The sequence below is a fragment of the Vanacampus margaritifer genome, chromosome 7, assembly GCF_051991255.1.
Source record: "Vanacampus margaritifer isolate UIUO_Vmar chromosome 7, RoL_Vmar_1.0, whole genome shotgun sequence".
Lineage (NCBI taxonomy): Eukaryota > Metazoa > Chordata > Actinopteri > Syngnathiformes > Syngnathidae > Vanacampus > Vanacampus margaritifer.
In genome coordinates, this window is record NC_135438.1 from 4,160,935 (window position 1) to 4,188,585 (window position 27,651).

The 27,651-nt window shown below is 39.2% G+C and overlaps 2 protein-coding genes across 11 annotated transcripts in view; one reads left to right on the forward strand and one right to left on the reverse strand.

Moving 5' to 3' along the window:
• The window catches only part of lrba (LPS-responsive vesicle trafficking, beach and anchor containing), a 218,242-nt gene that overhangs the window by 124,829 nt on the left and 65,762 nt on the right, over window positions 1–27,651 (forward strand). For 5 of the 10 annotated variants that reach the window (XM_077569992.1, XM_077569995.1, XM_077569997.1 and 2 more), the window contains 2 exons: window positions 6,427–6,570; window positions 8,009–8,148. In XM_077569992.1, coding sequence (XP_077426118.1) covers window positions 6,427–6,570; window positions 8,009–8,148 — 284 coding nt within the window. The remainder of the gene's footprint in view (window positions 1–6,426; window positions 6,571–8,008; window positions 8,149–27,651) is intronic. The other 5 variants (XM_077569993.1, XM_077569998.1, XM_077569999.1 and 2 more) reach the window with 1 other exon arrangement.
• Window positions 8,853–10,424, reverse strand: mab21l2 (mab-21-like 2). The gene has a single exon (XM_077570003.1). The coding sequence runs from the start codon at window positions 10,175–10,177 to the stop codon at window positions 9,098–9,100; it is 1,080 nt and encodes a 359-aa protein (XP_077426129.1). The 5' UTR covers window positions 10,178–10,424; the 3' UTR covers window positions 8,853–9,097.

A 27,651-nucleotide genomic window follows, 5' to 3' on the forward strand; every position in this document is an offset into this window, starting at 1 on the left:
CTGGCCATCCAAACTCACTGCAGCTCTGCTTACCTTTTGGTTTTCACTTGCTTGTGTGACAGTGTAATATGGCTGCTTGGAAATGGCAGAGGTTTGCCTTGCCTGGCTTCCAAGTCATGGGTGGAGTCATTTGGTGTGGGCGGAGTAACTCTGTGTGAATATTGAATGAATATTTCGTCCCAGAGCTCCACAAATAGCTGGAAAAGGGACAGAAGGAACACAAAACTACACTAACAATTATTAGCGCAACATGTTATACCTACGTCAATTTCACAATAATATTACTGCTCCACTTAAAAATACTTGGTTTTAAGAAGTGTGAATTGTTGCATTTTCCACTTGTTACTATGCAGCATTTAATTTTGGATCGCAAAGTTCCAATTAAAATTCCTGCCGTAAATAGAAGGACTAGAGGAAATGGCAGGAATACAATTTAATACACATGAACAAAGGAAATGATTACATAAAACCCATCAACCAACTTTTAAAATCTTATGTAATTTCACACACTTCACCTTTAAAAAAAAAAAAAAAAAAAAGGTAATTGTAGAAAGCAAACTTATAACGTTGTGATGTGATAATTTGTCACGTTATTCTGTGAAATTTATCCGAGTCACCATTAATTTTATTGCCATTATCAGTGAAAGGTACATTCGCAACTAAACTTCAAATTACACATTTAACAAACATTTTAATTTTTAGATGGAATAGGTCACTTTTAGGTTGGCAATATTGAGTTTGGGAATTTACACTTAGTGAAAATTCATGCCAAAAATAGCAGGAAAATCCTGAAAACATCTCATTTGAGGTTCTTCACACATCAAGTTGTGCTATTGTTGCCTGGCTTAACCACACCCTCTATCAGACCAAGAGGACGCTACAGGGTTCGAAAGTCTCGTGAGCATTGTTAAAAAAAAAAAAAAAATGGAGGACCAACAGCAGGTGTTAGCGCCCTCGATCTCAAAATCCGTCACAACATCGGAGAAGTAAAAATAGTGTGGTGCGCTACCTCTCGTCCTGCAGGGAATATATCATTAAAATAACCGACCCCCCCCCCCACCACACCCCACCCCTCCAATGTAACCTTTCGTCTTGTTTTCGCCGACCTGACATTTGTTGCGGAAGTGCGACTGAAGATGAGAACGTCGGGGCCTGGTTTCCAAGCGCGGAGCGCAAAGGTCATATCTGGCTGTAATTATCTTCATCACACGCAAAGGGAGGGGGTGGTGGCGAAAAGAAACGCACCCTCTTGTTTTCCTATCAGAGGATAGGGATGGACATGACTTCAGTTTTTTTTTTTTTTTTTTTTTTTTCTGAGGAAGCAGGATTTTTGCGTTACGAACAACTGTCGTCATTCATGGAATGCCAAGATGGTCGCTAGACTGCCGGTAAATCAGCGTCGGCTGTTTACGTCTGGAAAGTACCACCTCGCCGCGGCCGAGGGGGGTGGTCCTGAAGACTAATGTCTCTGTTCTGGTCATTTTTGACAATTTAATCACTCTACCAAGAAAAAGTGGAGAGTTAGCCGCTTTGCTTAATGGGGCCCGTCAGCAGCAGACTATTTATAACTTGGTTATCGTCGTTATCTGGTTGTTGTTGTTTTTTTTTTGGGGGGGGGGGGGGTCATATATATATATATTTTTTTTTTTATTGCAATCTCTCTCTTTTTTGTTATTTTTTATTTGAAATTCAGAATTTTTGTTCATTTAAAAAAAAAATGGCGCAACAATTTTCAAAAAGCGTTTTGTGTTCTTAAATCCGAAAAAATGTCCAAAATATACTTTATTCTTTATCATTTAGATTAGACTCTCAAAAAATGTAAAAATATTTGTAAAAGTAAACACTTGATTTTGTGAATGCAGGGATGTGATTTTTCCGCTAATTCGCGGAATTCCGCTTTTTTTATCTTCCCCCAAAACAAAAAAAATCCGATTTATTTTTTATTTTTTTTAGTAGTTCATTGTGTATGCACATGACTCCGACAGATAACATCTTCTGCTATAACAAAGACATTTGTGGTATGCTCTAATATGAGTTACTTTTCATTTGGTCATGATACAATTATTTGTTCATGAAATTTGAACTCTTCAACATTATTTATGTGTTAACTTAGTAATCACATTAGTTAGATATGATGATATTCTCAGTGATAGTTTTTAAAAGCAAAGGCAGTCCAATGTTTTTGAATGTGACTGATTTTGAGTTGACTAAAACTGCCATTTTATATGGGATAGTTCAATATACATTGAAAATTTATGCTGTTGTTTTGTCTATTTCTTTGTCATGTGAGTGCATTGAAAGTACTTAAAAACACGGACCCTGGACCTAGCTGGGTGCCAGCGGCCCCCAGACCCCCGGCTAAATTTTCAGATAATTTCACTTTGGTCAAATCACATCCCTGTGAATGTTCCGATATAAATACCCTGTAGGGTAATTACATATCTTAAATTTGTTATCTTATCTTGTACTAAAAACAAAGACTTAAAAGGAACCCCAACTGTAATGACAAGTTTGCTTCATATTATTTATTTGGTTGTGTTTAACATACTAATAATTAACCTTTTTAATACATTTTGTAGAAACTTTATTTGGACGTACGCCGCCATTGTTATTTGCGTGGCAACGCATTCAGTGCGTAGTGACGTCGAATGGCGGCGGCTCTCGGCCGAACAATGTGAAACGCCCATAAAGAAAGCAAGGTAAGCCTCCAGTAGCGTTCCTAAAGGGGACGATCAAAACTCTTGAATGCGTCTGGTGAATGACGAGAGCGCGACGTGGGGGAGGGTGACTCTCCCGATCGCATGTTGTTTCTTTAGGAACGCTACGAGTCTTACCTTTCTTTCTTAATAGGCGCCATTCGACGCCACTAAATGCGTTGCGATGTAAATAAACGCGGCATACGTCTAATTAAAGTGTCTACAAAATGTTTTAAACTGGAAATGATTTTTGAAGAATAAATCTCATAGTTATGTTAGTAACATTCAAATAAATGATATAAAGCAAACTTGTCATTACAGTTGTGGTTCCCGTTACGATAGACCAAATGTTAGCGCTAATCGATTTCAACTGGATACAATTATGATTTTCCAGCTTGATTGTTACCAGCTCATTCAGATCAACATAATCCAATGTAATCATAAATAAGCTGCTAACTATGATGACAAAACGTATGACTTTAATTTGATTGTAAACCGTGTCAGACAAACTGCGGTAGGGTGCACGAGCACCCTCCAGGGGGTGCGCCTGAACTTTGAGGGCTGTCTAATAAGATAATTATACACTTGCATTTCCCGAATATGTTTTTTTTCCCAGTCTCGTTTTTTTCTTTCCTTTTATAGTATTTTGTAGTTGATTTTTTTCTACAATTTTTTTTAAAATGTTTTTTTATTTAATTTATAAATTGTTTTTGTATTGGAATAAAAAAACAAAAACGTGTGATTTAATAATTTAGTAAATTTATATTGTAATTTAATAGTGTTTTATACATTTTATAAAAATAGTTTTGTAATTGTAATTTTAAAATTTTATTTAATATTTTACATTCCCACTTATTTTTTTATTATGATTTATTTGTATTTGATTTAAAATGTTCTTTCCCCCCCACTTCATTCCATTTAGCTTCTATTTTTTTATTTAATTTTTTGACATAGAAACTCATATGTCTGAATGACTATGTGTTAAATATATGTTAATACTTTAAACCGGCAATTAAAATTTTTGACTGCCTTGCTTAATCTAAATACATTCATACAATCTATTCTTAAAGTTCCAGTGAATTCCGTTTTGTATGAAACGCAACTAAATTGTGACGTTTATCAGGTTGGCACGTTAGCGTGCAGTTGTTTGGAGCGAAAGGCAAAAGAAGGGTTGGCGGTGCGTCTTCAAGTGAAAAGTGTCCAATTTGAAATCCATCTCTGTTTTGGAGCCCCCCATCTTTCATGCCCACTGGCCTGGTGTGAACACACAGTCATGTGGTATGTATTAAGGCTGGGGTTCGGGGGCGGGTGGGGGGGGGGGGGGTTGGTGGGCACTGGTAGTAATTTCAGCACTGCTAACTAAGGAATCCTCCAGGGAGGCCTAATTACAGGAAGAGCATTCTAAATATCAGCCGGCTGCATATTTTCCATGACAAGATTTTTTTTTTTTTTTTTTTTTTGAACGGCCCCCGACTCTTCAAAGACACACGTCGCAGCTGTGCATGTTTTTTTTTTTTTTTTTTCCTACTTTGACTTGACTTGATCCACCTTCAGGTGCTGATAGAAGACAACACAACAATGTTTCACTGAGTGACTGGATTCAAAAGGATTACACATGCATGCACACTACACACACACACACACACACACACACACACACACACAAAAGCAGGGCCGTCATGTTTGTGTGCATGCGCGGCGGGAATGTTTAGCGCGTTAGCATTTTCATCCTGCGCAGTTTTTGATGTCATGCTAGTCCTGTTTCAGTGCAGGCTAATCTATTGCTTTGGTAGAGCTGCGATGCTGTCATGCGTAATGACAAATCCACTTATGGCTTTCGCATACCGTGGGATATAAAAAGTCTACACACCCCTGTTCGAATGCCAGGCTTTTGTGGTATGAAAATTGATACCTAGATATATCGTTTCAAAAGTTTTCTAGCATTGTCACTCAATACCCCAAATTTGAGAAATCTTTTCAACGGGGGAAGTAAAAGCAAATGACTTGAGATAATGTGGTTGCACAAGTATACACACCCTCTTATAGCTGGGGTTGTGGTAGTGTTAAGAATGAACCATTTACATTCAAACTGGTGTTAAATGGAAGTCAGCACACCACCTGCCTGCTGATTAAGACCAAATCAACTTCAGCTGTTCTAGTAAGCTTTTTCAGACTTTTTTTTTTCTTCTCATTCTAGCTGACAGCAACTGACTGCACTTTTTCAATTGTAATGTCCTTCCTCCCGCCATGTTATTACATGGAAGCAAGCGGGTAGTTTTTTTTTTTTTTTATCTATTTTGTCATTAACTTGAATTTGTTTGTATGTTTTTTTTATTGTATTTTGTATGTTTTTTTTATTTTAGTTTAATTGTTTAACTTTTTTTTGTTGAGTTTTTAATATAAATACAATTTTTTCCTTTTTTTTCATTAGTTTTCAGTATTGATTTTTAATTTCAATTTTACAGTGAAACATGCATGTCAAACCCTTTGTTTTCCTATCCCCCCCCCCCCCCCCCCCAAAAAAATATCATTTAATTTTAATTGACATTTAAATAGTTTGACAGTGAAACATTTACCTAACTCCTTCAACAATGTTTACCTTTTAATGGCAAATATGTGAAGTTAACAGTCCAATTATATCCTTGCAGGGAACGAGACGGCCGGCTGTGAGTTGGCAGCCTGTCACAACAGCTCAGCTAATTTTCTCATTAATTTGTACTTTTCCACCTTTTGTGTCATTTAACAAACCCGTTGTGGACTATTTATAAAGGAAATTCGTCGCATGTTGCTGTATCTTCGCGGCAACATATTTACAAAATCTTAGGTTTTTTTTTTAGCAGAGATTATCGCTCGTATATCGACGAGAGAATTGAACCATTTGTGTCACCAGTTGCTAACGTCCAAACGATCAGCTGTTAGAAAACTACTGTCGTTTGCTTTCAAACTCAGATAGTTTGTAAATGTGAGCGACGTCACGCATGCTGTGATGGCGAGATTTCGTTTCCAGCATCCCCCGGCGCCTTCTTATGACTCAGTCCTGCTCCTCTCATCAAATAACAGATTCACTTCCTCTATGCTAGACAACATTGTAAAGGGAGCTGTTGTATTTTTCATTTGGCAGAATTTTTATGATTGTATTATTATTACTATTTTTTGTCTGTAACATGAGTAAAGTGAAGAGTAATTTTCTCCAGTCCTGTAATTATCCAACACTGTGTGCCTTTCCTGTACAAAGTATACTGAACCAAAAGCGTGGTGGAGTTTCAATCACTCAAATACAAATCACAACATAGAAAAGCATATGAATTATAGTGAAATATATTCAATTAAATTTACTGTATTAAATTTTACATATTAAATTAAATATACTTGGGGGGTTTTCTTGAGGTCAGTTCAGTTGTATTTAACTTTTTAAAGTACACTATATTTTCTTTTAATCTTTAACAACTGTTTGTACATATTTTAATGCCATTTGTGCATTTTTTTTTTTTAAATCCAATCATTAAGGAGACTTTTTAATATTTTTGGGGCATAAAAATGGTATTGTATTCAATGAACTTATATGCCATACTACATTAACGATATTTTAATTATTATGGTGGTAGTGGGCGAGCTAAACATTTTTTTTTTTTTTTTTTTTTTTTTTTAGATGGTACTTTGTGTTAAAAAAATTGAGGAGCTTTATACTGAAGCATGCCGTATTCCCAGATGTCCTCTTGTTGTCGCGCAGTGTCTGAGGAAGACGTGCTGAAAGGCAAGCGGTCCATCAAGAGTCCGGCTGTGGCACAGCAGAACTCTGAGAGCGACGCCTCGCTGGACGGCGACGACGACACGCTGTCGTCTCTGGAGGAGAAAGAGCTGGAAAACTTCACCGGTACGAAAAAAAGATGACAAAAGCGCTGCATGGAGGGCGGCTGATGTGGTTGTTCTCTTCACAGCAGCCTTTCTAGGTCATAACTCATTCTGAGGGCCGTTCCTAATATTTTGACCCTCCCAGTTGGCTAAGGCAGCCAAAATATTACAAACAATAGATGTTTTTTTTTTTTTTTTAATGGAGGGTTCTTATTTTGTTTGGGTGGTGCTCTCTAGTTCATTTAAGGAGAACTGTTCCTAATATTTTGGCCCACATGTAGCTACGTAATAAAGTCACCAAAATATTCAAATCCATTAAAAATAAATACATTTGAGGGTGCGAGGTTGGGTTACATGGTGGTCGTCTACACCTATGAATTTCAAGTTCAATGTTTTTAATATGGCAAGTGTTCCTAATATTCTGAAAAGTATCCTATCAAAGAAATGGAGGCTAGGGGTTCTCCCATCATGCATTTCCTGTTGCTTGAAGATCTGTTCCTAATGTTTTGACCCTCCCATGCCACTCAAGACAACCAAAATATTAAAAAACCCTCACAGTGCCATAAAAGAAATTGAAGGGTGCCACAACAACATTTATACCTGAAGCGTGTGTTCCTAATTTTTTGACCCTGTCATTTAGCCACTAACCCAAAAACAATTAGCCTATATTTGTTTATACAATTTTAGGTGAGCTTGCATGACAGGCTCCAAATATTAGACAGGAACTTGGAATATGCTCCCAGAAAATGTAAACATTAAATTGGTACATGAAGAAGAAGAAGAAGAAAAAAAAAAGCTAAATTTTTGGTCTCATAGTCCTGGTGTACCTAAGAAATTGCAGTGTGTGTGTGTGTGTGTGTGTGTGTGTGTCAAACACTTTAAATAACACTAATTGATTTACTTCATGTTAGGAGTTATATCCCAAAAATTCCAATTTGATGCAGTTTTTTTTTTGTGGGCTTTTCACATCAAAAATACTGTTAATTAAATATTAGTCTGGTAATCCGATTGCATGGTGTAATCCCTTTACACGGTGACCTCTATTAAAATAATGTACAGCGGATTATGGTGGCATTTTTAAATCAGATTTCCACTTGCTTTGAACGATTATGCATTTATGCAAATTCATAGTGTGTATATGTGTGAGTTTGACGCTATTGTCACAAAGGGTAAAGGTACAAAAGGATTAAAAGTTATTAAAAATAAAAAAATATATGTGAATGCCATGTGGAGAAATGGCTCTCCGATTTTCACTATTTTCTTTCTTATTCGTTTCTTCTTTAATTTTCGAATTTGCCCGATCGTTCCCGTGGGATTAATTACGCGACGCTTCCATCGTCCTTTACATTTTTAACAGGCTCTATTCTTTTTTTTTTTCTTCTTCTTTTTTTTTTTTTTTTTTTAAATTGCCCCCTCCTGACTTTGCCGGTGTGCGCGTGCACGCGCACCCGCGGCACCAGCAGGCCCGGTCAACGTGAGCACGGCGGCCCAGCTGGTGGCTCCGGCCGCGGTGGTGCGAGGAACCCTGTCCATCACCGCCTCCGAGCTCTACTTCGAGGTGGACGAGGACGAGCCGGGGTTCAAGGCCATCGATCCAAAGGTAAGCGAGAAGTCTATTAAAATGGTACATTTTTGTGTCTTTTTTTTTTTTTTTTTTTTAAAGAAACAAAACAAGTTTTAGGCACATAACGTGCTTTATATTATAAATGAAAAAACGCTATTGACATTTACATAAATAAATAGCTCAGATATTTTTTTTGTGTGAATGGAAGTAAAACTAAAACAATAAATATAGTAGCACCGAAAGCCGATTTAAAAAAAATACAACGGATGAATTTTTTTTTTTTGAAATGACATAATTAGAATTTGACAATCCACATTTATGGCACTTTTGTGAAGCTTCAGGCCCCTTTTTCGTTCCGCTATGCAGTCACGTGCATTCAAATATGTTTTTGAAGGGTTATCCCTCACATTAGAAATGCTGAACTACATCGAGAGGATAAAGTTCACACGTGGCGTACTTGGCCAAGTTTGAAATAAAGCATCGGGATGCTTTTCAAACGTGCGCTAATTGGAATTTGCATTTTACATTTAGACATTTCATTTTTGTGCTGTTTTAAAGCGTTGAGTTTAAATTAAAATGCGCCTGTAAATAAAATAAACATTTTGAGTCTTTTTCTGTTTCCTGCATAAAATAAATTTAAAACACGCCACAAGGCCTAATTTAAACTTCCAACATTTTATTAACATTTCTTGCTGTTCCCCCCCCCCACCTCCCCACCAAAAGAAAACCAACTTGGCACGTTGCTTTCATTGCATTTTTAAATAAAAGTTCCTTCTTCTTCACTTGGTGAGAACGTTTAAAAAGGAGAACAAATGTACCTTTTCTTTTTCCTTCTTCCGCTGCACCATTTTTTTTCCTGCTCCAAACCCCCCCCAAATGGTGTCGATGTGTTCTTTTTTTTAACGTCACAGTCACCCGGCAAAAAGAAACCGAAAACGAGAGCCGGGAGTCGCAGCGTTTTTTTTTTTTTTTTTAGTTTTTCTTTCTATAACTTGTCCAAGCTCTTGGCGTTGGTCAGGATCTCCCTGGCCAGCCTCCACGTCTGCTTGGCGGCCGCCTCCAGGGCCGAGTGCGGCTTTCCCTGAAAGAGGTCCAGGTTGGGCAGGAAGTAGTGCGGGCAGCGGCGGCACTGCAGGCAGGAGATGAGCTGCAGCAGGATGCCGTTGAGGCGGTCCCCCAGGCAGGCCTCGTCCCAGTCGGCCTCCCGCGGGTGCTTCTCGCACTCGTACAGCAGCAGCGTCTTCATGTGGTAGCTGTTGAGCGGCTGTCCCGGCAGCTCCAGGTGGCGGTCGCGCAGCGTCTTGAGCACCGACAGGCACTTCTTCCGGCAGCCGGCCATCAGCAGCCGGTTCTCGGCCTCGCTGAACTGCAGCACCCACGCGTCGCTCTCGGCCGAGCTCTGCTTGCCGGTGAGCGAGTAGCACTCCTTGGAGAGCAGGTTGAAGCCCTCCGCCTTGACCTCGGCCACGCGGTTGGGCCCCGGCCAGGGGATGTGCGCGGCCGGCCACTGCGCCGCGCTGCGCGGCCAGATGCCGGTGCACTTGAAGGCCGGCGTGATCTGCACCACGTAGCGCTCGCGGATGCGCAGGCGCACCTCGCTGGTGTCCGCCACCATCTTGACCACGTCGCGGTAGCTGCACTTGTCCACCGCCTGCGCCACCAGCGTCTGGAAGCGCGAGCGGATCTTGCGCGCCGACAGGTAGCCCGAGGCGGTGATGAACTCCACCCACAGGGACATGCTGCGCTTGCGGCCGTCGCTCAGCTTGAGCACGGCGCAGCCGGGCAGCGAGCCGTCGTCCACGAAGTTGAACACGCCCATCTGGTTGAGGTAGAGCACCACCTCGAACTCGTTGGGCGACGTGACCTCCATGCCCTCGTAGCGCGCGTCGATCTCGCTCAGCGAGCTGATGAAGCGCGGCTCCTGCACCTCCACCTCCTTCAGCACGTCCGACACCACCTTGCACACCTCGCGGATGGTCTTGGCGATGGCGGCCTTGCGCGCCTGGCACCGCTCGCCGTGGTACTTGTTGAGCTGGTACACCAGCTTGGCCTGCGTGGCGATCATGTTGGGGCACAGGTCCGGGCCGTACGCCGGGGAGTCGCAGTAGGCCGACGGATCCAACGCTTACCGGTGGGGTGGGAAACACAAAACGCAGCCCCCCCAAAAAAACAACAACAACAAAAAGTTCTTACTCCTGCTTATCGGCTTTACAAAGTCCGACTTGGACGCCGCGGCTCGCTCATGGTCCTGCTCGTCGCCCGTGGCGCACTTTTATGAATGGCGCTCCGGAGCGAGAGTGAAAGAGGTCCGGTGTGCTCCTCGGGCAAAGAGTGAAGGCAGCCGGGGCCCCCGCGCAGCCAATCAGCGACGGCAGACGCGGCTGGATGGGGGCGAGCGACAGAAAGAGAGAGAGAGAGAGAGAGACACGCGCGCGCGCGTACGCACACAAACGTAACGCCAGTGGTCCACGCATGCATCTTTACGCAAGTCCACTGTCAGCCTTCCTTTGGAGCACTTAAAAAAAAAAATAATAATTTAGGTTAGCGATATATTTTTTAAATACACTACATCATGATGATTAAAAGTTTTTGGGAGGAAATAATAGAGAAAGACGCGTAGGATATTTTATCCTTAAGACTCTCTATTTTTGTACGCGGGCTTAAATAAAAGCAACAATGCAACATTTTTTTTTTTAACTTTTACAAAAATATTAGCATGTTACAGTGATTTGCAAATATTTAACCCCATGTGGCACCTTAAGTTTTATTTACTTGTCCAAGCATCACCATAATGAACAACATTAAAATACAGTATAAAAAAAACTATAGGCCTGCAGCTTAATAATAAAAAAAAAAAGTCAATTTAATATTTACTTTACAGAAACGTTATGCAAAGTTTATAATCTGACTAAATGGAGAAAAAACTGCTTATTGCACATGAAGGTTAAATAACAATTTGCTTGGATTTGTTTTTCACAATGCAAACTGTTCTAAAAAAAACAAGTGGAAGTTACAAAGTTAAATACAATTTAAGTGCACTAGTAAAGTAAAAAAATCAAAGGGGAAAAAATGTGCTCTACTGGATTAAACATGTTTTAATCAGACTATGCATATTTTAGCTTCATTCTATAAATTTGATTGTTTCCACATTTTGAAATGGACATTTTATTATTTTTTAAAGAAACAGTGTGTAGAATTTTTCAATGTACATTTGTTACAAAAAGAAGAAAAACTATTAACTTCAATAATATGCCCAAAAAAATGTTCTATCACATAAACGTACATTTTTTTTTTTTTAAATCTAGTCGGTAGGTCTAGTAATTGCTAATTATACTACATTGGTTGCGCCGCACTTTCCAGGAGGCTGACATGTTTCTTTGCTATCTTTCTGCTACGGATGCCCGATGAAGACAAACTTGTGTAGTAATTGCTGGTTGCAAGTAATGTGTACGCTTCAAAATGCACATGCTTCAAAATTAGGTGGTTGCATTCTATTATTTCACCACTAGATGGCAACAATTTTTACACTGTGTCCCTTTAATTTAGTGATTTATGTTTTCACGTAGCACTAGAGGGAGCCCGCGTACCACTGGTGGTCCTTGCAGCACACTTTGAGAGTCACTGGGTTTGTTGTGAGTGAAAAAAATATTTGCGTAATTAAACTCATTTAGTCCGATATTTTTTTTAAAATAAATATAAAATGTTACACATATATAAAAGTACTAATTATGGCTACATACTCATTAGACGCTCTGTAATTGTCAGTGATGCATCGATACGTAGATGTGCTTTAATGTAGAAAATGTTTTTACTCATTTTTTGACCTATTTCAAATTTAACTTTAAAGATTTCTATTCCATTGAAATGACATGTCAATGTGCCTCTGCTACTCTGGCAACACCCTAAACTGATTTCTACATATTTACTTTTACCCAAGTAATTGTATTTATACATTTCAAATGTGATCTGCTTCTTTTTTTTTTTTTTTACTGCTTTGTAACAGGACCTCGTGTTGTTGCAGTCGGGAAATGCACACACGTGCTGTGTGTAGCTGATGTGATACATACACACACATGCATGAAAATACACACACGTACATGAAGACATACGCGTGCACCTCTCGCAGCCGCATCCATTATCCTGTAGATAACCACAATGCATCCCCACTGGGGGACGACTCCTCGCTATTTATCACGTATTAATAAGAACGCAGCGGCACTACCTCACTGGCACTTCCGTCCGATTTTTTTTTGACGAAAAACACGCGATTATTATTATGCTTGAAATATTAAATATAGGTCAAGAGCCAGCTGCTGTTTTTGCCCGCGTGGAAAATGTCTTTATGAGATTTCGCAGCCGAGGGGAAAAATATACCGTCATGTTATGCTTTCTTTATTTTCACGCGCTTATTTTTTTTATTTTTTTGTGACAATGCAGACTGCGTTTGGTCGTCAGATCTGAGAATAGTGCCTACGAGAAGCAGAACGTTGCACGGATAGCGAGCGAGTGGCCAGCTGTGAGAGCGCTTTCTCCACTTAAAGCCGCAGAGATGTCAGAAAAAAAGGCAAAGATTAATTAGCTCTCCTTTGCTACACACACTCTGGACTACATCAGGATAAATAATAAAAAAAAAAAAAAGCCATAAGACTTAAAGCACTGGAAGATCATTCTTGATTGATTTGACGGCGATCGAGACCATGATCTGTCTTTATAATGTATTAAATGTACACCAGAACAATATTATTTATTCTTTAGTATCTAAAGAAGCCAAAGTAAAAGCCAAAACGTGCTGTTAAGCGTTTAGACTCTTCACAAGCTAAAATCTCTTTGGCTTTTTCAACATCTCGTGCGGTGATCATTTTAACTCCATATTTGTCAAGAGTAGCAGCTCGAGGTCCTAATGTGGTGTTGGACTGCAAAATGTCGGAATACGAGGAATACTCTGGGGGTGAAATCGCGTGGGTGTGCGACTGTTTATTATCTCGCACGGAGCTCCGGAGGAATAAATCGGCACGGGGTGGAGAGGAAGTGTCCAAATATTATGAAGGACACGCTAACCGTAGCTTAGCGTAATATATGGTGACACAAAGCCGGGGGGCTTCTATAAAGACATAACGGATCTGTTCTGGTCTTGCGCTAGTCCAGATGCTACTTGTGAGATTGTGACGTTGAGCTCACGTCTGCTAGGGACGGCCGTTTGAAAAACAATATTAGAAATATTAACGTCGATCCAAATTAAAGCGGTTTCAAAGCTAGTTTTTCCCAAATACAGTAATCCCACCCTCCGTCGTGAGGGTTACGTTCCAGACCACCACCACGACAAGTTAAATCCGTGATATAGTCATGTTTTTACAGCATTCACGCTTTTTTAAGGTCTTTAAACTCACTTTTAAACTCATATAATATTGACAGAGGGAAGATAAATAAATAGCACAGAAATATCATTCAAACAGTGTAACAGCATACGCATCCCTCTGTTTACTGCAACCCCCCCCTCCTCCCCCCAAACCAACAAAGTTAAAATTAACATAGCTGCCACTTCTGTAGTCATAGAAAGCAGATTTAAAGATAATTAGACCTTCAACAATGTTCGGCAAAAACTAGGCTGGGCTTGAAATACTTCCTGTTTTCACTCGCCAACAATAAAATCCCACCCAAAATTTTAAACTGATTTTGATATCCAAGCATCACGAAACGATATTATCACAATAGGAAGGTCACGATATGATAATTATCACGATATTGTGGGGAAGTTGGTGATATAAAAAAAAAAAGGTTACAATATTGTAAAAAAAAAAAGCTGATACTTAAAATTTTTTTTTTTTTTTAAATATTGTGCTTTTGTGCATAACAGTAATGCATATAAACAACCTACGATCTCTCATAACACTTAATATTGAGGCACTTATTTGCTAATGCACGCACACAACATTCTGTTCCCCTACATCTGACCATTAGCGGGAATTTTAAACATAGAAGGGCCAAAACATGCCTTGTGAAAATTAAACTGCACCAAAAAAAAACTAGCCACCAGAGGGTGCTAAAACTGAAGAAATGGAAATCAATCTGACCTTTTTTATTAACAGATGTGCTACTCTTAATATCGTGACGACGATATTGTAGCAGTTTTAATATTGCGAGATCACGATATTGCCGTTATCGTTACATCCTTAGTGCTATAAAACCCTATGAGTTCATATTAGCCAATGAGAAGCCAGAAAAAAAGTCTGTGGTTGAAAAGGCAACACAGCTTGGTTGGACTCACTTTTTGCAGTGTGTGCATTTTCCCCTACATTTCCCCTCCAGGTGGTCGTCAAGCTACTGTGTATACATTTACGATGACTCGAACCTCCTCCAAGGCCAGATTTGTTCCCAAAACATACACAAGATATCATCTACTGAACATTGTGTTAGTGTTATGACTACAATTATGGGGGGGGGGGTTACCCTCCCCCCACCTTTCCCTCCCATGAGCTCCGAATACAAACGCATCAGACATGTAAACAGACATCCTCGACGTCAAGTGTTAAGGATGTTCGTTCTCTCGTGGCAGCTGCTCGCTCCAAAAAGAAAAATCATCGCAGGCGACTAATTGGCGGACGGGGCGAAGCATCTGCTCGGCAGATAGATGCTCGAGTGTGTGTGTGTGTATGTTTAGCAACAGCAACAGCAGCGGCGGCACTCTCTGTTTCAACGCAAGGCATCAATATTGCATGCGTTGTTGCAGAGCCCCTCTTAGAGGTTTCTAATACCGACTCAACGAGGAAGTGAGGAAGGCCGTCCGTCCCTGTGTTTTGTCAAGATACTGTATGATGGAAAGTGGATTGAGATTGGCGGATTCTGTCACCTAATTGGGCCATCAACATTCCAAATGGCAAACTAGCCATTTCTTTATATGGGCAAGAACTGGTGGGTCCTCACCTTGGTAGTTTCTACTGTAATCGCTAAAAAACATTTTTTTTTTTAAAAAAAAAAATACCCCCACAAAAAAACTGTCCGTTTATCACAAATATGACAAAGCACAGATTTTTGTTCTACACCAAACAATATATTTTAAAGCGTTGGTGTACATTTCCTTGAAGGTCAGCTTTTCCAGTCAGAACCAACACCCCCCCCCCCCCCACCCCCGCCCCCCATTGAGAATACATTGCTAAGCCTAATTAGCGGGGCGGTGACGGCTACCCGGGGTAAGCCGCGGCGTTTGGATTGATGCTCGCTCGCTCGGAGAAAATCAGCCGAGTGTTTCGTAAAAGGAGCGAGTCGATCGTTACCCAAAAGCGGGACCGCTCTTCCCCTTTCTGCCCCCCCCCAAAAAGCAAAAAGCTCCCCCCCTGCCTCGCGGCTGCCAATCACAAAGAGGCATGGTCTCTGAGCGAGCAGCCTATTGATTTTCCAGTTAGAGCCTAAGTAGTTTGTGCTATCGGGCTAACGGACAGGCCGCGCAGGTATGTCATTATCAATGAGCCTGAGGAAACGCCCCCCCTAACCCCCCCCAACCGTCCGGTCCCCCACTTTTTTCCAGCTGTTTGCCAAATGACAGGGCTTAATCCATATATCATTCATCCACACCACAACCGTGATGAGGAGGAAGCCTTTCTCCAGGCCGGTTTCACGTGCAGACAAGTGTTGGACCAGTGTTGAAACAAATTAAAACTAGGGGTGTCAAAATTAGGGTGTTAATTTTGAGTTAGTTTAAAGTTCTTCCTTTAACGCCACCCTTTTTTTTTTTAACGCACGATTACTTGGAAAGCCAGTATGGGGGGGAATTCCAGTCGCAACACAGCAGACACGTCCACGTCCAAAATATATTTAATAATAATGTAAATATTTGTGGAGACTGGGATCAAGTTGTAGTTTACAATTTTAAAAATGTGCAGAATTTCACAAGTTATTTCATATTAAAATTAGAAAGAAAGAAAAATGTAAAAGAAAAATGGACTGAGCTGTTACCGTCTAACAAATGCAATTATGCCATCCAGTGGCAGAAAAATGACATAAACACAAATCAAAATCACACTTGTTTTTTTACAGTACATTGCATGTTTTCAATTAAACCTCAATTTTATGAATTATTATGAAATGACTGTATCAATGACTAAAAGATGCCGCCATATTTCTATTAATCAATTTCCCTTTTATGCTAACAAGAGTATGAAAACTTATAAAAAAAAATATTAAAAAATTAAACTTATTAAAAAATATCTGATTGCACATTTAGAACAGATAAAATTTGCGATTAATCCTGAATGAATTATTGAAGTCATGTGATTAATTATGATTAAAAAAAATTATTTTCGCCCGACATCCCTAATCAAAACCAATAGTTTTATGCAACTACTAAGATGAATGTAGTTGATGTAATTAGCGTGAGCCCCGCGCCGTGCTCCTCCTTGGCCTGCGGCTGCGCAGTCGGACCGAGACGTAGTTAAGTGTTAAAGTTTGTATTATTCAAATATTTGACGGCAATATTTTCCCTTTTACCGAATATCGGCATTAAATATCGGTTATCATCTTCCTTCTCTCTCATATCGATCTAACTTGCAAATGTGCAGTAACGTACTTGAACCCGGTGCTCTTTTCATATTTTCAGTGTGCACCTGCATATAGTATCGGCTCAAGGTTATTTGTTTTTTGTTTTTTTTACTTTTTACTAGAAAGGTTCCGAATCAAGCCGATAAATCACTTTAGTTCGGGGTAAGCAGGTAGGACAGTCCACATCAAGACAATTGCGCACCCGGGCTTCTTTTTGTGGTCATCTTGCCACCTAATGATGACTAATGCCTCCCTTCGAGTGCTTCACTAGTAAACAAGTTTGACTCGAACCGGCTTCCAACCACACACTCAACTCCAACCGCCGAGCACCTTCACACAAAGAGATGCTGCCCCCCCCCCCCCCCCTCCTTTTGGTCGCACCTGAGCCAAGCCCCTCCATCATGCCTTGTCTCTGGATTTGACTGGGACGCGCGCCCCCCCCCCCCTTTGATTGATCCCCCCGCTCCATCATTTATTCCCCTCGGCTGCCGCCGACACCCCGTGTCAAAGGCGACACCGCCGCCTGATGGATAGGCCTGCTTACGGATGCCAGCGCGCCTGGTAGGCCGCTGATATTACAATCAGCACCTGTGTACCTGCTGTTCGCTCACTATTGGGCCCGGCCGGGTCAGCGAGAATTGAAAGATCGATTGTCCGAGCCGAGGCGTGCGCCGGTGTGGAATAGCAAATGGATATCGTCGGCGGGCTGAAGTGGGAAAGTGTCTTTTCGTCTGCATACTTAAACGCCGGGAAGCCGCATGGATGGATGCAAGATACTTTATTTTTTTCTGGAGAGCTCATTATTCATTCGTAATTTTACCGATTTGACATGTCATCATCATTGCTCTCCTTTATTTATTTATTTTTTTTATTTTTTTGTACGTGTGTGCGTGCGTGTGTGTATTTTTGGCTTTTTACTACTTTACTACTTTTTCCTACTTTTTATTTTTTTTTTATTTTTTATTTTATTTTTTTTTCTGGAGAGCTCAGTATTGTTCATTCGGTAATTTTACCGATTTGACATGTCATCATCATTGCTCTCCTTTATTTATTTATTTATTTTGAATTTTTTTGTATGTGGGGTGAGTATGTGTGTGTATTTTTGGCTTTTTACTACTTTTTTCTACTTTTTATTTTTTATTTTTTTTTGTATTTTTTTCTGGAGAGCTCAGTATTGTTCATTCGGTAATTTTACCGATTTGACATGTCATCATCATTGCCCTCCTTTATTTATTTATTTATTTTTGATTTTTTTTGTATGTGGGGTGAGTATGTGTGTGTGCGTGCGTGTGTGTATTGTTGGATACAAGATACTTTATTTTTTTTATTTTATTATTTTATTTTTTTCTGGAGAGCTCATTATTGTTCATTCGGTAATTTTACCGATTTGACATGTCATCATCATTGCTCTCCTTTATTTATTTATTTATTTATTTTGAATTTTTTTGTATGTGGGGTGAGTATGTGTGTGTGCGTGTGTGTGTGTATGGTTGGATACAAGATACTTTTTAAACGCGTTTGTTGTCTGACAAGAGGCGGTAATATCCGAAATAAGTGTGATGACTGCTTTTGTGTCTTTCACTTTATTTTGGCGGAATGTTGACCTACTTTTTTTTCTTGGTGGGATGATATCATTTGAGTTTTTGTGAATGAACAGCGTTCAAGGTCACACATCTCGCATCTCAACTGGATTTAAGGCCAGACTTTGACCTGCCTCTCCAAAATGTTTAAAATGTTCTTTTGGGTTCTCGTCTTGCTGCATCTAATGTAAGAGCGCTTGAGTTTGAAGGCACCAACTGATGGCCATTTCGTCACTTGCAGTATTTTCTGGGATTTGTTTTTATTAATCACAGCAAGTCGTCCAGGTCCTGACATATCAGAGCAGCCCCAGATCATGACGTTGCCACCAATATGGTTGATCAAATGCTATCATTTTTACGCCAGATGTAACGAGCCGCAGAATCATCCAAAAAGTAAACATTTTACCTCGTCAATCCACAAGAATATTTTTCCAAAAGTCTTGTGAAATGCAGGCTCTAAAGGGGATTCAGTACTGCAACCACAGGGCCACAGTTTAACTTTATGTTATATATCTATTATATATATATATATTTAAGTCCTATTCTTTGCCTGGCCTTTCAAAAGCCCGCTTTGGACGCCCAGCCTCGAATTCCCTGAGAGGGGTCTCCTTTTCACCCTGCACCCACTTAAGCCCGCCACAATAGCTGGATTAGGAAAGAATTTACTCCAGCGCAGGCGGCTTTTGACGCCAAGCCGTTACTAAATAGCCACAAAAATGTCAAATTGACGGCAAAGCGGGGCCGATGCGATAGGAGGCGGTCAGCTGTCTTAACCGGTCTGCTGTTTGCCACGGTGCCTTCCGAAGCTTGGCTGTCGTCTAAAGTTTCAGAATATTGCAAAGCACATGGTTGGGTTCTGTCCAGTTTATAGATAAAAAAAAAAAAAAAAGTTATTTTTGATCATGTACGCAGTTATGCAAAAAAAAAAAGGGCATTGCAATTAAAAGATTACTAATGCAAAAAAAAGGCATTGCAATTAAAAGATTACTAATGCAATTAAAGGCAAAATAAACAATATTTATTAATTTCATAAAATAGTAAGGTACTTGAATGAGATGTATAAAAAGTAAAAAAATAAAAAGCAAATGAAGTAAAAAAAAAAAAAAAAAATCAGAAAAGCAAAAAAATATATGAACACATGTATAATCATATTAAGCAAATGTTACAAATACAGTGTTTGTCCTTATTAAAAAACAAACACGTTTTTATTTTTTGCGCTGAGGCTGGAACAGATTAATGTCATTTCCATTCAATTCAATAGGGAGAGATTATTTGAGATGCTCATATCATGGAACAATGATATACCACTGTATAATAATAATAATAAAAAAAACTATTTTCAATTCAAAATTTAAATCAAATGTCTATTTTATAAACAAAAGCAGTCCTCTCGTATGTCCGCATCATTTTGCACTAAGCTTTTGCCCAAAGGCGGACTCATTTTTGATGCACACTTTGTCACTTCTTCTACCAATTAACCCCAGGAGCGCTGCAGCATTTCCCTAAATCCACTTCTTTCTCTTTTTTTTTTTTTTTGTTGCTACTTCAAAAAGGCTAAGCAGCCGAGGAAGAGAAAGGGCAGCAGAAAAGGCTAACCTGTTAGCAAACAGTGAAAAGAGGCTTTAATCCTTAATAGGCTAAATTCAGACTAAGTGGCCCCTAAGACGCTTTCAAAGGGGACTTTTCAGACTCGCCGTTTGGGGACTTGAATGCTTTGAGGCCTTTTTTTTTGGGGGGGGGGGGTGCTTCTTAAGCTCAGAGTGACGCTGACTGCACGCTGGGCTTGTTTATTTTCCTTTCATTCTCCTCTTAAATCGCACTCCACCACAGTCTTTTTGCTCTCGTTTATTTTTCCTTGCCCGCCGCTAGTTTGTTTGACTTCCCTCGAGGGGAAGGGAACTTTTTTTTTTTTTTTTTTTTTTTTAATGTGTGAGCGGTGTTTACATCCCGAATTAGTCGCATGTTGCCGGAACAATTGTGTCCGTCAGTCGTCTGTAAACAACAGCGGTCTTGACCACATTTGACGGTCGTCTCGTAATTATCGTCATCCAAATTTGAAAGCGTAACGTGTTAGTACTCGCAGTGGTTTGGGCGGATGGTGTGTTGATTTTATCCGGTTATACAGTGGAAACATCAAATTTATCAGAAGGCGGCCATTTTGCCACGCGCTGTATTGTGAAAATGACATCACAGTTGCTTAGGTAACAACCAATCACAGCTCAGCTTCAGAAAACACGTGAGCTGTGATTGGTCGTTGCCTGAGCATCTGTGATGTCATTTTCAAGTGGCAAAATGGCCGCCCCGTCAGACGGATAAAAATGGCTGGATTTTGCTTCATAATTCATATTTCACAAATGTAATATTAATAAGTGTCATGTTTCGGCTCGTGAGGTCACATATAACATACTATTGTCATGAAATGTTGACTTCCCCTTTAAGGTTGCAAAAAAATAACGTGAGATTGTCCAATTCAGAATAGCGGAAAAGGAAATTGGCAAAAGGCTAAAACAGCCCCCAATGACGCACTTGGTTGAGTTCTTCATTCTATCGGTGGCTATCTAGCACTACTGCGATTTAGTTATTATTACTAGGCCCAAATGTACCACTGCAGCATGTAGCTAGCTAGCTATGCTTACACCCTGAAAACACCTTGCCTTGGTGCCACAATTTACACAAGAGCTCAGTGGTGGTATTTGAAATTCTGAAGCGAAGAGGTAACGAGCCCGTCGCCACTCCGCTGCCTTAAAAGAGCCCTGAAAGCCTGTTAGCTCGCAAGCTAGCTGACGGCTAGCACTTCGTCTTGTGACTACCTGGTGGGATATATTGCAGCCAACACAGGCTTTTGACAGATATATTTGACAGGTAGGAATGTGTTGGTATAAGAAAGACAAAGCAGCATCTATTTTGAAGGTCATATTTGATGGACAGCGAGGTAGAGCGGAAAGCACGGCTTGATTTTCCGTAATTGACCCAGATTTTTTTTGAAATCACAATATTTCAAAATTGACGAATGCACAGGGATCCCATCATAGAAAGATTGCGTCACGGTCCGCCGGTTCAAGCGGCGGAGACGCGATGGCTGCCGGATAACCAGCCGAGTGTGAAAGTCCAATCACGGGGCTGCAAGTTTTTCCTCATTAGCCGCCATTGTTTTTGCGTTCGCACCTCCCCGAACCTTCCTTTCCACCTTGACGCCATCCTCGTGCTTATGCAATCCACAATCCAGCCTTCGCTATTAATTCCCCCCCCCCCACAACCTATCACTCAATCTCAAAAGCAAAATCCGTCTTAATTGGCTCCAGAAGGCCGGAGGAGGCTTTGTGTCAACGTTGACGAGGGTCCTGATTGGTCGGCGGGCTCAGACACCCAACAGATCCCCTTGTTAGAGAGTCCGGGGTTGGTGTGGGGCGAAGGGCGTCGGGGTGCCTTTTGCTCGCTCGTTAGCGCGATGAACTCATTTGCTGAAGATCCAGCTGACAAGGCCGACTTGGCTGCAACCTGAGCGGAACCATTTTGAAAAATCATCTCATGGATATTTTTCTGCCTCAATATTGTGATTATGATTTAATATGCGATTATTTTTTCAAGGGCACATGGAGACAAACAGTTTGTCTCAAGGGAAGCAAGCTAGCATCTCTCCAACAACGAGTTGCCATTTTTTTTTGTTTCGTCTTCAGCATGACTTAAACTGTGGCCTTGCAACTGCCCCAATTTCAGATTAAATCCACTTTTTTTATATACTCAACAAAGAATAAAACAAAAAGCAAGCATTATTATTAAAAAATAAATAAGAGCAGTACGGCTAATGGATGGATGTGTATGTATATATTTTTTAATTTAATGGAAAACAACACATAATATAATTAAGTAATATAAAATATAGTATTATCGAAATTTATGAAAAAAATACATATAAAAAAAATACTGGTGTTTGTAGTGTTTTTATATTAGGGGTGTGCCCAAAAAATCGATTCTCATTTAGTACGATTCGGAATCAATTCTAAATGTCTCAAAATCGATTTTAATTAAATTCATTTATACTGTCTTGCCTTTGTCTGTGTGCGCCTTTATTTGGAGCGCTGTTCATGTTGTACCCGGTCTGGCCACTGAGGGGCAGTGTGGGTCCACGCGGTCTAATACACTGTTAAGTTGATAGAGTAGAAAGAAAAAGTCACGATCAAGTTATTCCGATAAAAGTTGTTTTTTTTTTGCAGTGTAGAGCCGTTTATTTTGAGTGATAAAAGTGCCGCGAGTAGCGCGCTAATTAGCATTAGCGAGTCAGACGGGAGAAGATCATTACAATTCCTTGCACATCTATAGATTAAAGCAAAAATCATTGTCAATTAAATCATTTCGAATAAAAAAAATCGTTCTTAATCGAAAATTGATTCTGAATCGAATCGCAGACCCAAAAATCGGAATCGGATCGAATCGTGATTCAAAGATTCCCACCCCTATTTTAAATACCATGTTTAAATACACCGGAGATGCAAAATAATAAAAACTCCGAAGACAAAAAAAAAAGTTTACTGTTATATGCTCAAAAGAGCAATATTTGCTTTTGTGCCCGTACTCGTCACATGACCACGTGCATGAATGTAAAGCAGGCATCTTTTGGTTGATTGAAAAGCAATTTGCCACCCTCAATGCTGATGAGTCCACAGTTGCTCCATTTTTTTTTTCTCTCCTTTTATGAATTTTCTTTCCACTCGGTCCTCTCTGTGCTTCTGTTTTGATGTTGATGGATCACCTCTCTTCCTCCCGCTCATTAATTTCATCACCTTATCTCCCACACAGCACTTGATTCCACCCAAAAAAGGTAATGATAAATCCCTCATCCATTATCCTTTAACCGAGGCAGCCATGCGGAAACACTTAATAACAGGCAACAAATTGAACTTCAATCACCTCATTTTTCCTCCTCACGCCTCCTCCAATCGACGCAGATGCTCCGACTTATTCCGCACGTTTACATATTTGCCTCGCATTTATTTGACTTTTTACACTTGCGACAAAACAAATTGTTGTGCTAATTGGCACTGGCTTCATCTTATCAGGGCAAAAACACGCTTCCGGAAGGTAGCGTGCGTCTCATCTGTTTTCAAGTTCATTGTTGATCGTTGATGGTGCTGCTTGTTGTATCTATTTCTGCCAGTAGGAGGCGTGGAATTCATCACGGACAAATATTTGACCTTGTGGTTCAGCACGGCGCTCTTCTTCTTTGATGGGACTTCTAAACAGGGCACTATATGATTGGCTGCTTGCAGAGATCAGTCAATGAGAGGATTTTTTTTTATTTATTATCCTTCTCGGCTTAGCAACGAGTGGAGGATGGAGGGAGAAAGATGAGGAAGCAACTGTGCTAACTGTGGAATACTGACAACAACAAAAACATGGTGCCAACGGGTACTAGTTGGACCCAAGACAACATGAGTAGCCCACAAGTCTGTTCTAAAAATAGCTCCGCAGTAATGGGACATTGTGACTTACTATGATTTAAAACAGAAGAATGTTAATATTTATTTATTTATTTATTAATTTATTTATTTTGATTTAATTTAATTTAATTTAATTTAATAATTGGGCACACAGGATGGAGGGAGCAACTGTGTTAACTCTGGAGTACTGACCCAATTATGATTTTTTTTTTTAAACATGGTTCCAGCGGGTACTAGTTGGACCAAGGACAGCATGAGTAGCCCACAAGCCTGTTCTAAAAATAGCTCCGCAGTAATGGGACATTGTGACTTACTATGATTTAAAACAGAAGAATGTTAATATTTATTTATTAATTAATTTATTTATTTTGATTTAATTTAATTTAATTTAATTTAATAATTGGGCACACAGGATGGAGGGAGCAACTGTGTAAACTCTGGAGTACTGACCCAATTGTGATTTTTTTTTTTTAAACATGGTTCCAGTGGGTACTAGTTGGACCAAGGACAGCATGAGTAGCCCACAAGCCTGTTCTAAAAATAGCTCAGCAGTAATGGGACATTGTGACTTACTATGATTTAAAACAGAATAATTTTAATATTTATTAATTAATTTATTCTAATTTAATTTAATTAATTAATACACTGGAGTACTGACACAATTATTATTATTTTTTAAACAATGTGCCAGCGGGTACTAGTTGGACCAAGGGCAGCATGAGTATCCCACAAGTCTGTTCTAAAAATAGCTCACCATTGATGGGACACTGTGACTTCCCAAGATTTAAAACAGAAGAATAATGTTAATATTTATTATTTATTTATTTTAATTTTACTTGAATTTAAAATAATACACATTTCTTAATGTACCAAATATTATATATTTTGTTTAAAAATAAAATGTATTGTGTTAAATAAAAAAAGGTGATATTTTTATTTATATATTTATTTATTTTTTAGAGAGGTAATGTTAATACCGTGATACAATATTTATTTTATTTCTAACTTTTTAAAGTTTTTTTGTAGTCGACTTCTTTGTAATGAAGTCGAGTTGGAGTCGATTAATCAATGTGACATCATTAACATTAAAAAATAATAATAATTTGCGCCATGGACTGCTTTCACGTTAAAAACACATTTCGACGGACAGGTAGACAAACAAATGAAAACCAATAACTTATTGTGGATGTCTACAGCTATAAATAGTTTTTAATTTCATTTTGTCACCATTTTCAAACAAAAATTAAGTTCAAAAAGCTTAAAGAAACATAACGCTGCTTTCTACTGCCGTGCCGATTCTTTCATGTCCCAATGATAGATTTCAACTCCCGTTTCTAACAAGATGGCAGGTTGCAAAACGGATAGAAATGTGCTACAGTCGAGGCTTCATGCTTTCCATTTGAGATCTGCTTCCGCTGCCCCCTTTCTTTCTTTACGTGTCCCTCTTCATTCTCCAGCCTTTTGGGCGTGTGACAGTGACAAACGACAGCGGCGCAGAAATGAGCAGGCAGCCTGAGCAGCAGCCTGAGCAGCAGCCAGGCGCACAAACAGGTTGAAATAGGCGCACAGACCTTAGCAATCAGCCGCCTTCCTTTGTTTTCTCTCTGCGGCGTGACGCCTTCAAATTGATCTGCTGCTGCGCCCCGACCTGAATTCGCAGACGCCGTTTCGCTCCAAATGAAACGTCAATAGAAGTGTGTGATTTGGTTTTGACCTTCATTTTCTTTTTTTCTTTTAAAATGCTCTTTATCGTACTTCACAGTCAAAATGCTTACTTGTATTTGAAGTAGGTAATTCACCTTTTTCTTTTTTGTAGTTTGTCTGCTTTGACTAAAAAATTTATTACTCTAACCTTAAGTCATTCACTACCATTGACGGCTGTAGACGTCAAATATTCATTTGAACTATTTCTATTGGTTTAACATTTATTCCCCCTTTTGTTAACTCATTCACTGCCATTGACGGCTATAGACGTCAAAAATTAATTTCTATTAGTTTAACATTTTTTCCACTTTTGTTAACAAGAGTATGAAAACTAGAAAAACAAATATTTTATATTCAGAACAGATGTAAAATCGTGAGTTAACTAGTTTTTTTTTTTTTTAAATCTTTTCTTTTTTTTAAGAAAAGATTATTAAAAATTAGGGGCGTCGGGTAATTTTTTTTTTTAATTGTAAGTAATCGCATGACTTTACTAGTTAACTCATGATTAAAAAAAGAAAAGATTATTAAAAATGAGGGGTGTCGGGATTAAAATTTTTTAATCATAATTAATCGCATGACTTCACTAGTTAACTCACGATTAATCACACATTTCATATCTGTTCTAAATGTACAATAAAACAAATTCTGGGTTTTCATACTCTTGTTAACAAAAGTGGGAAAAAATGTTCAACTAATAGAAATCGTTCAAATGAATTTTTGACGTCTATAGCCGTCAATGGCAGTTAATGAGTTAACAAGAGTAAAACCTAGAGAAAAAAATTTGTACATTTAGAACATATATCAAATGCGTGATTAATCGTGAGTGAACTAGTGAAGTCATGCGATTAATTATGATTTTTTTTAAATAATCGCCTAAAAAAAAGAAAAGTTTGTTACAAATTTAAAAAAAAAAAAAGAAAAGAAGAAAAGCTTATGAAAAAATAGCGGCGTCAGGCGATTATTTTTTTTTCATAATTAATCGCTTTACTTCATTAGTTAACTCACGATTAATCACAAATGTTATATCTGTTCTAAATGTACAAAAAAAAAGTTCTAGGTTTTCATACTCTTGTTAACAAAAATGGAAAAAATGTTAAACTAATAAAATGAATTTTTGACGTCTATAGCCATCAATGGCAGTGAATGAGTTAATGTACGAAACTGAATGAACCATTTTTTGGTGTGTATTTTTTATTTTGTTATTTAAACATGACTGATGCACTTCCAGCATTTGTATTTATCGCTGGATCTGCAATAATTCCAGCATGGACAGTAACCTCCACACGGTGTCCATTTATCCCGGACATGGTCACATTACGACGCCGATACTTTGTCAGGCCGCTTGCCACTCGCTCCGCTTTTTCATCTGCAAGGTAGAAAGATGAAGACCATGATGGTGGTGGGGGGATGATTTGGGGGGACATCGAGATTGTGTGAGTGTCACACGCTTGTAAAATATGATATTTGTCGGGATGGTGGCACCGATCTCTGGAAGTTCATCAGTTTTATGCATCTTCTTGACATGGACAAGGAAGTGCCGCGTTACTCACGTGTTCATCCTGCGCCCGAAGATTGTATTTTTTTTTTTTAGCCTTCTTATTCGTTTTTTCTTCTTTACTGCGATGTGGTTCCACTCGATTCCTTCATATCATTTAGCCAGCTCGTTGACTTGTTAGCGATTAGCATTAGGGTGCGATATTTGTAAGGTTTCGACACAAATAGTTCGGTCTATGGAGTGAATGCCAACCCAACTAAGGTTGAAATTAAAACACCAACTCATTCGCCTACTGATGATGCAGCAACAGTATCTTGCTCAAGGATACTTCCACGTGGTCACAATGGCATGGGATCGAACCCACAACCTCTGGGTTGGGAGATCACCACTCTACCACCGAGCCACGCCGCCAAAATTCTTTTCACATAAGTTGAGTAAAATTTTGTGATGTTATTACTGGTAATGGGTTACTTGAGCTTCTCTCCACAAATTTTAAGAAATTGTAGTTTTTTTTTTTAGGCTTAGTATATTTACTTGTTTTTTTGCCAAGTTAAATTTTCATATTCCTTTGACAGATACAGTATGTTTGCTTAAAATAAATATATCCCTCATTTCATTGTTTTGTTTTTTTTTGCCAGTTTTTGTAGTGTAGCTTCTCCTTAATTAACTCAATCACTGCCATTGACGTCTACAGACGTCAAAAATTCATTTGAACTATTTCTATTAGTTTAACATTTTTAACACTTTTATTAACAAGAGTATGAAATCCTAGGAAACAAATATTGTACAT

Bases quoted from the DNA above. Each gene is read 5' to 3' on its own strand.
- mab21l2 (XM_077570003.1), bottom strand. From the start codon at position 10,177: ATGATCGCCACGCAGGCCAAGCTGGTGTACCAGCTCAACAAGTACCAC.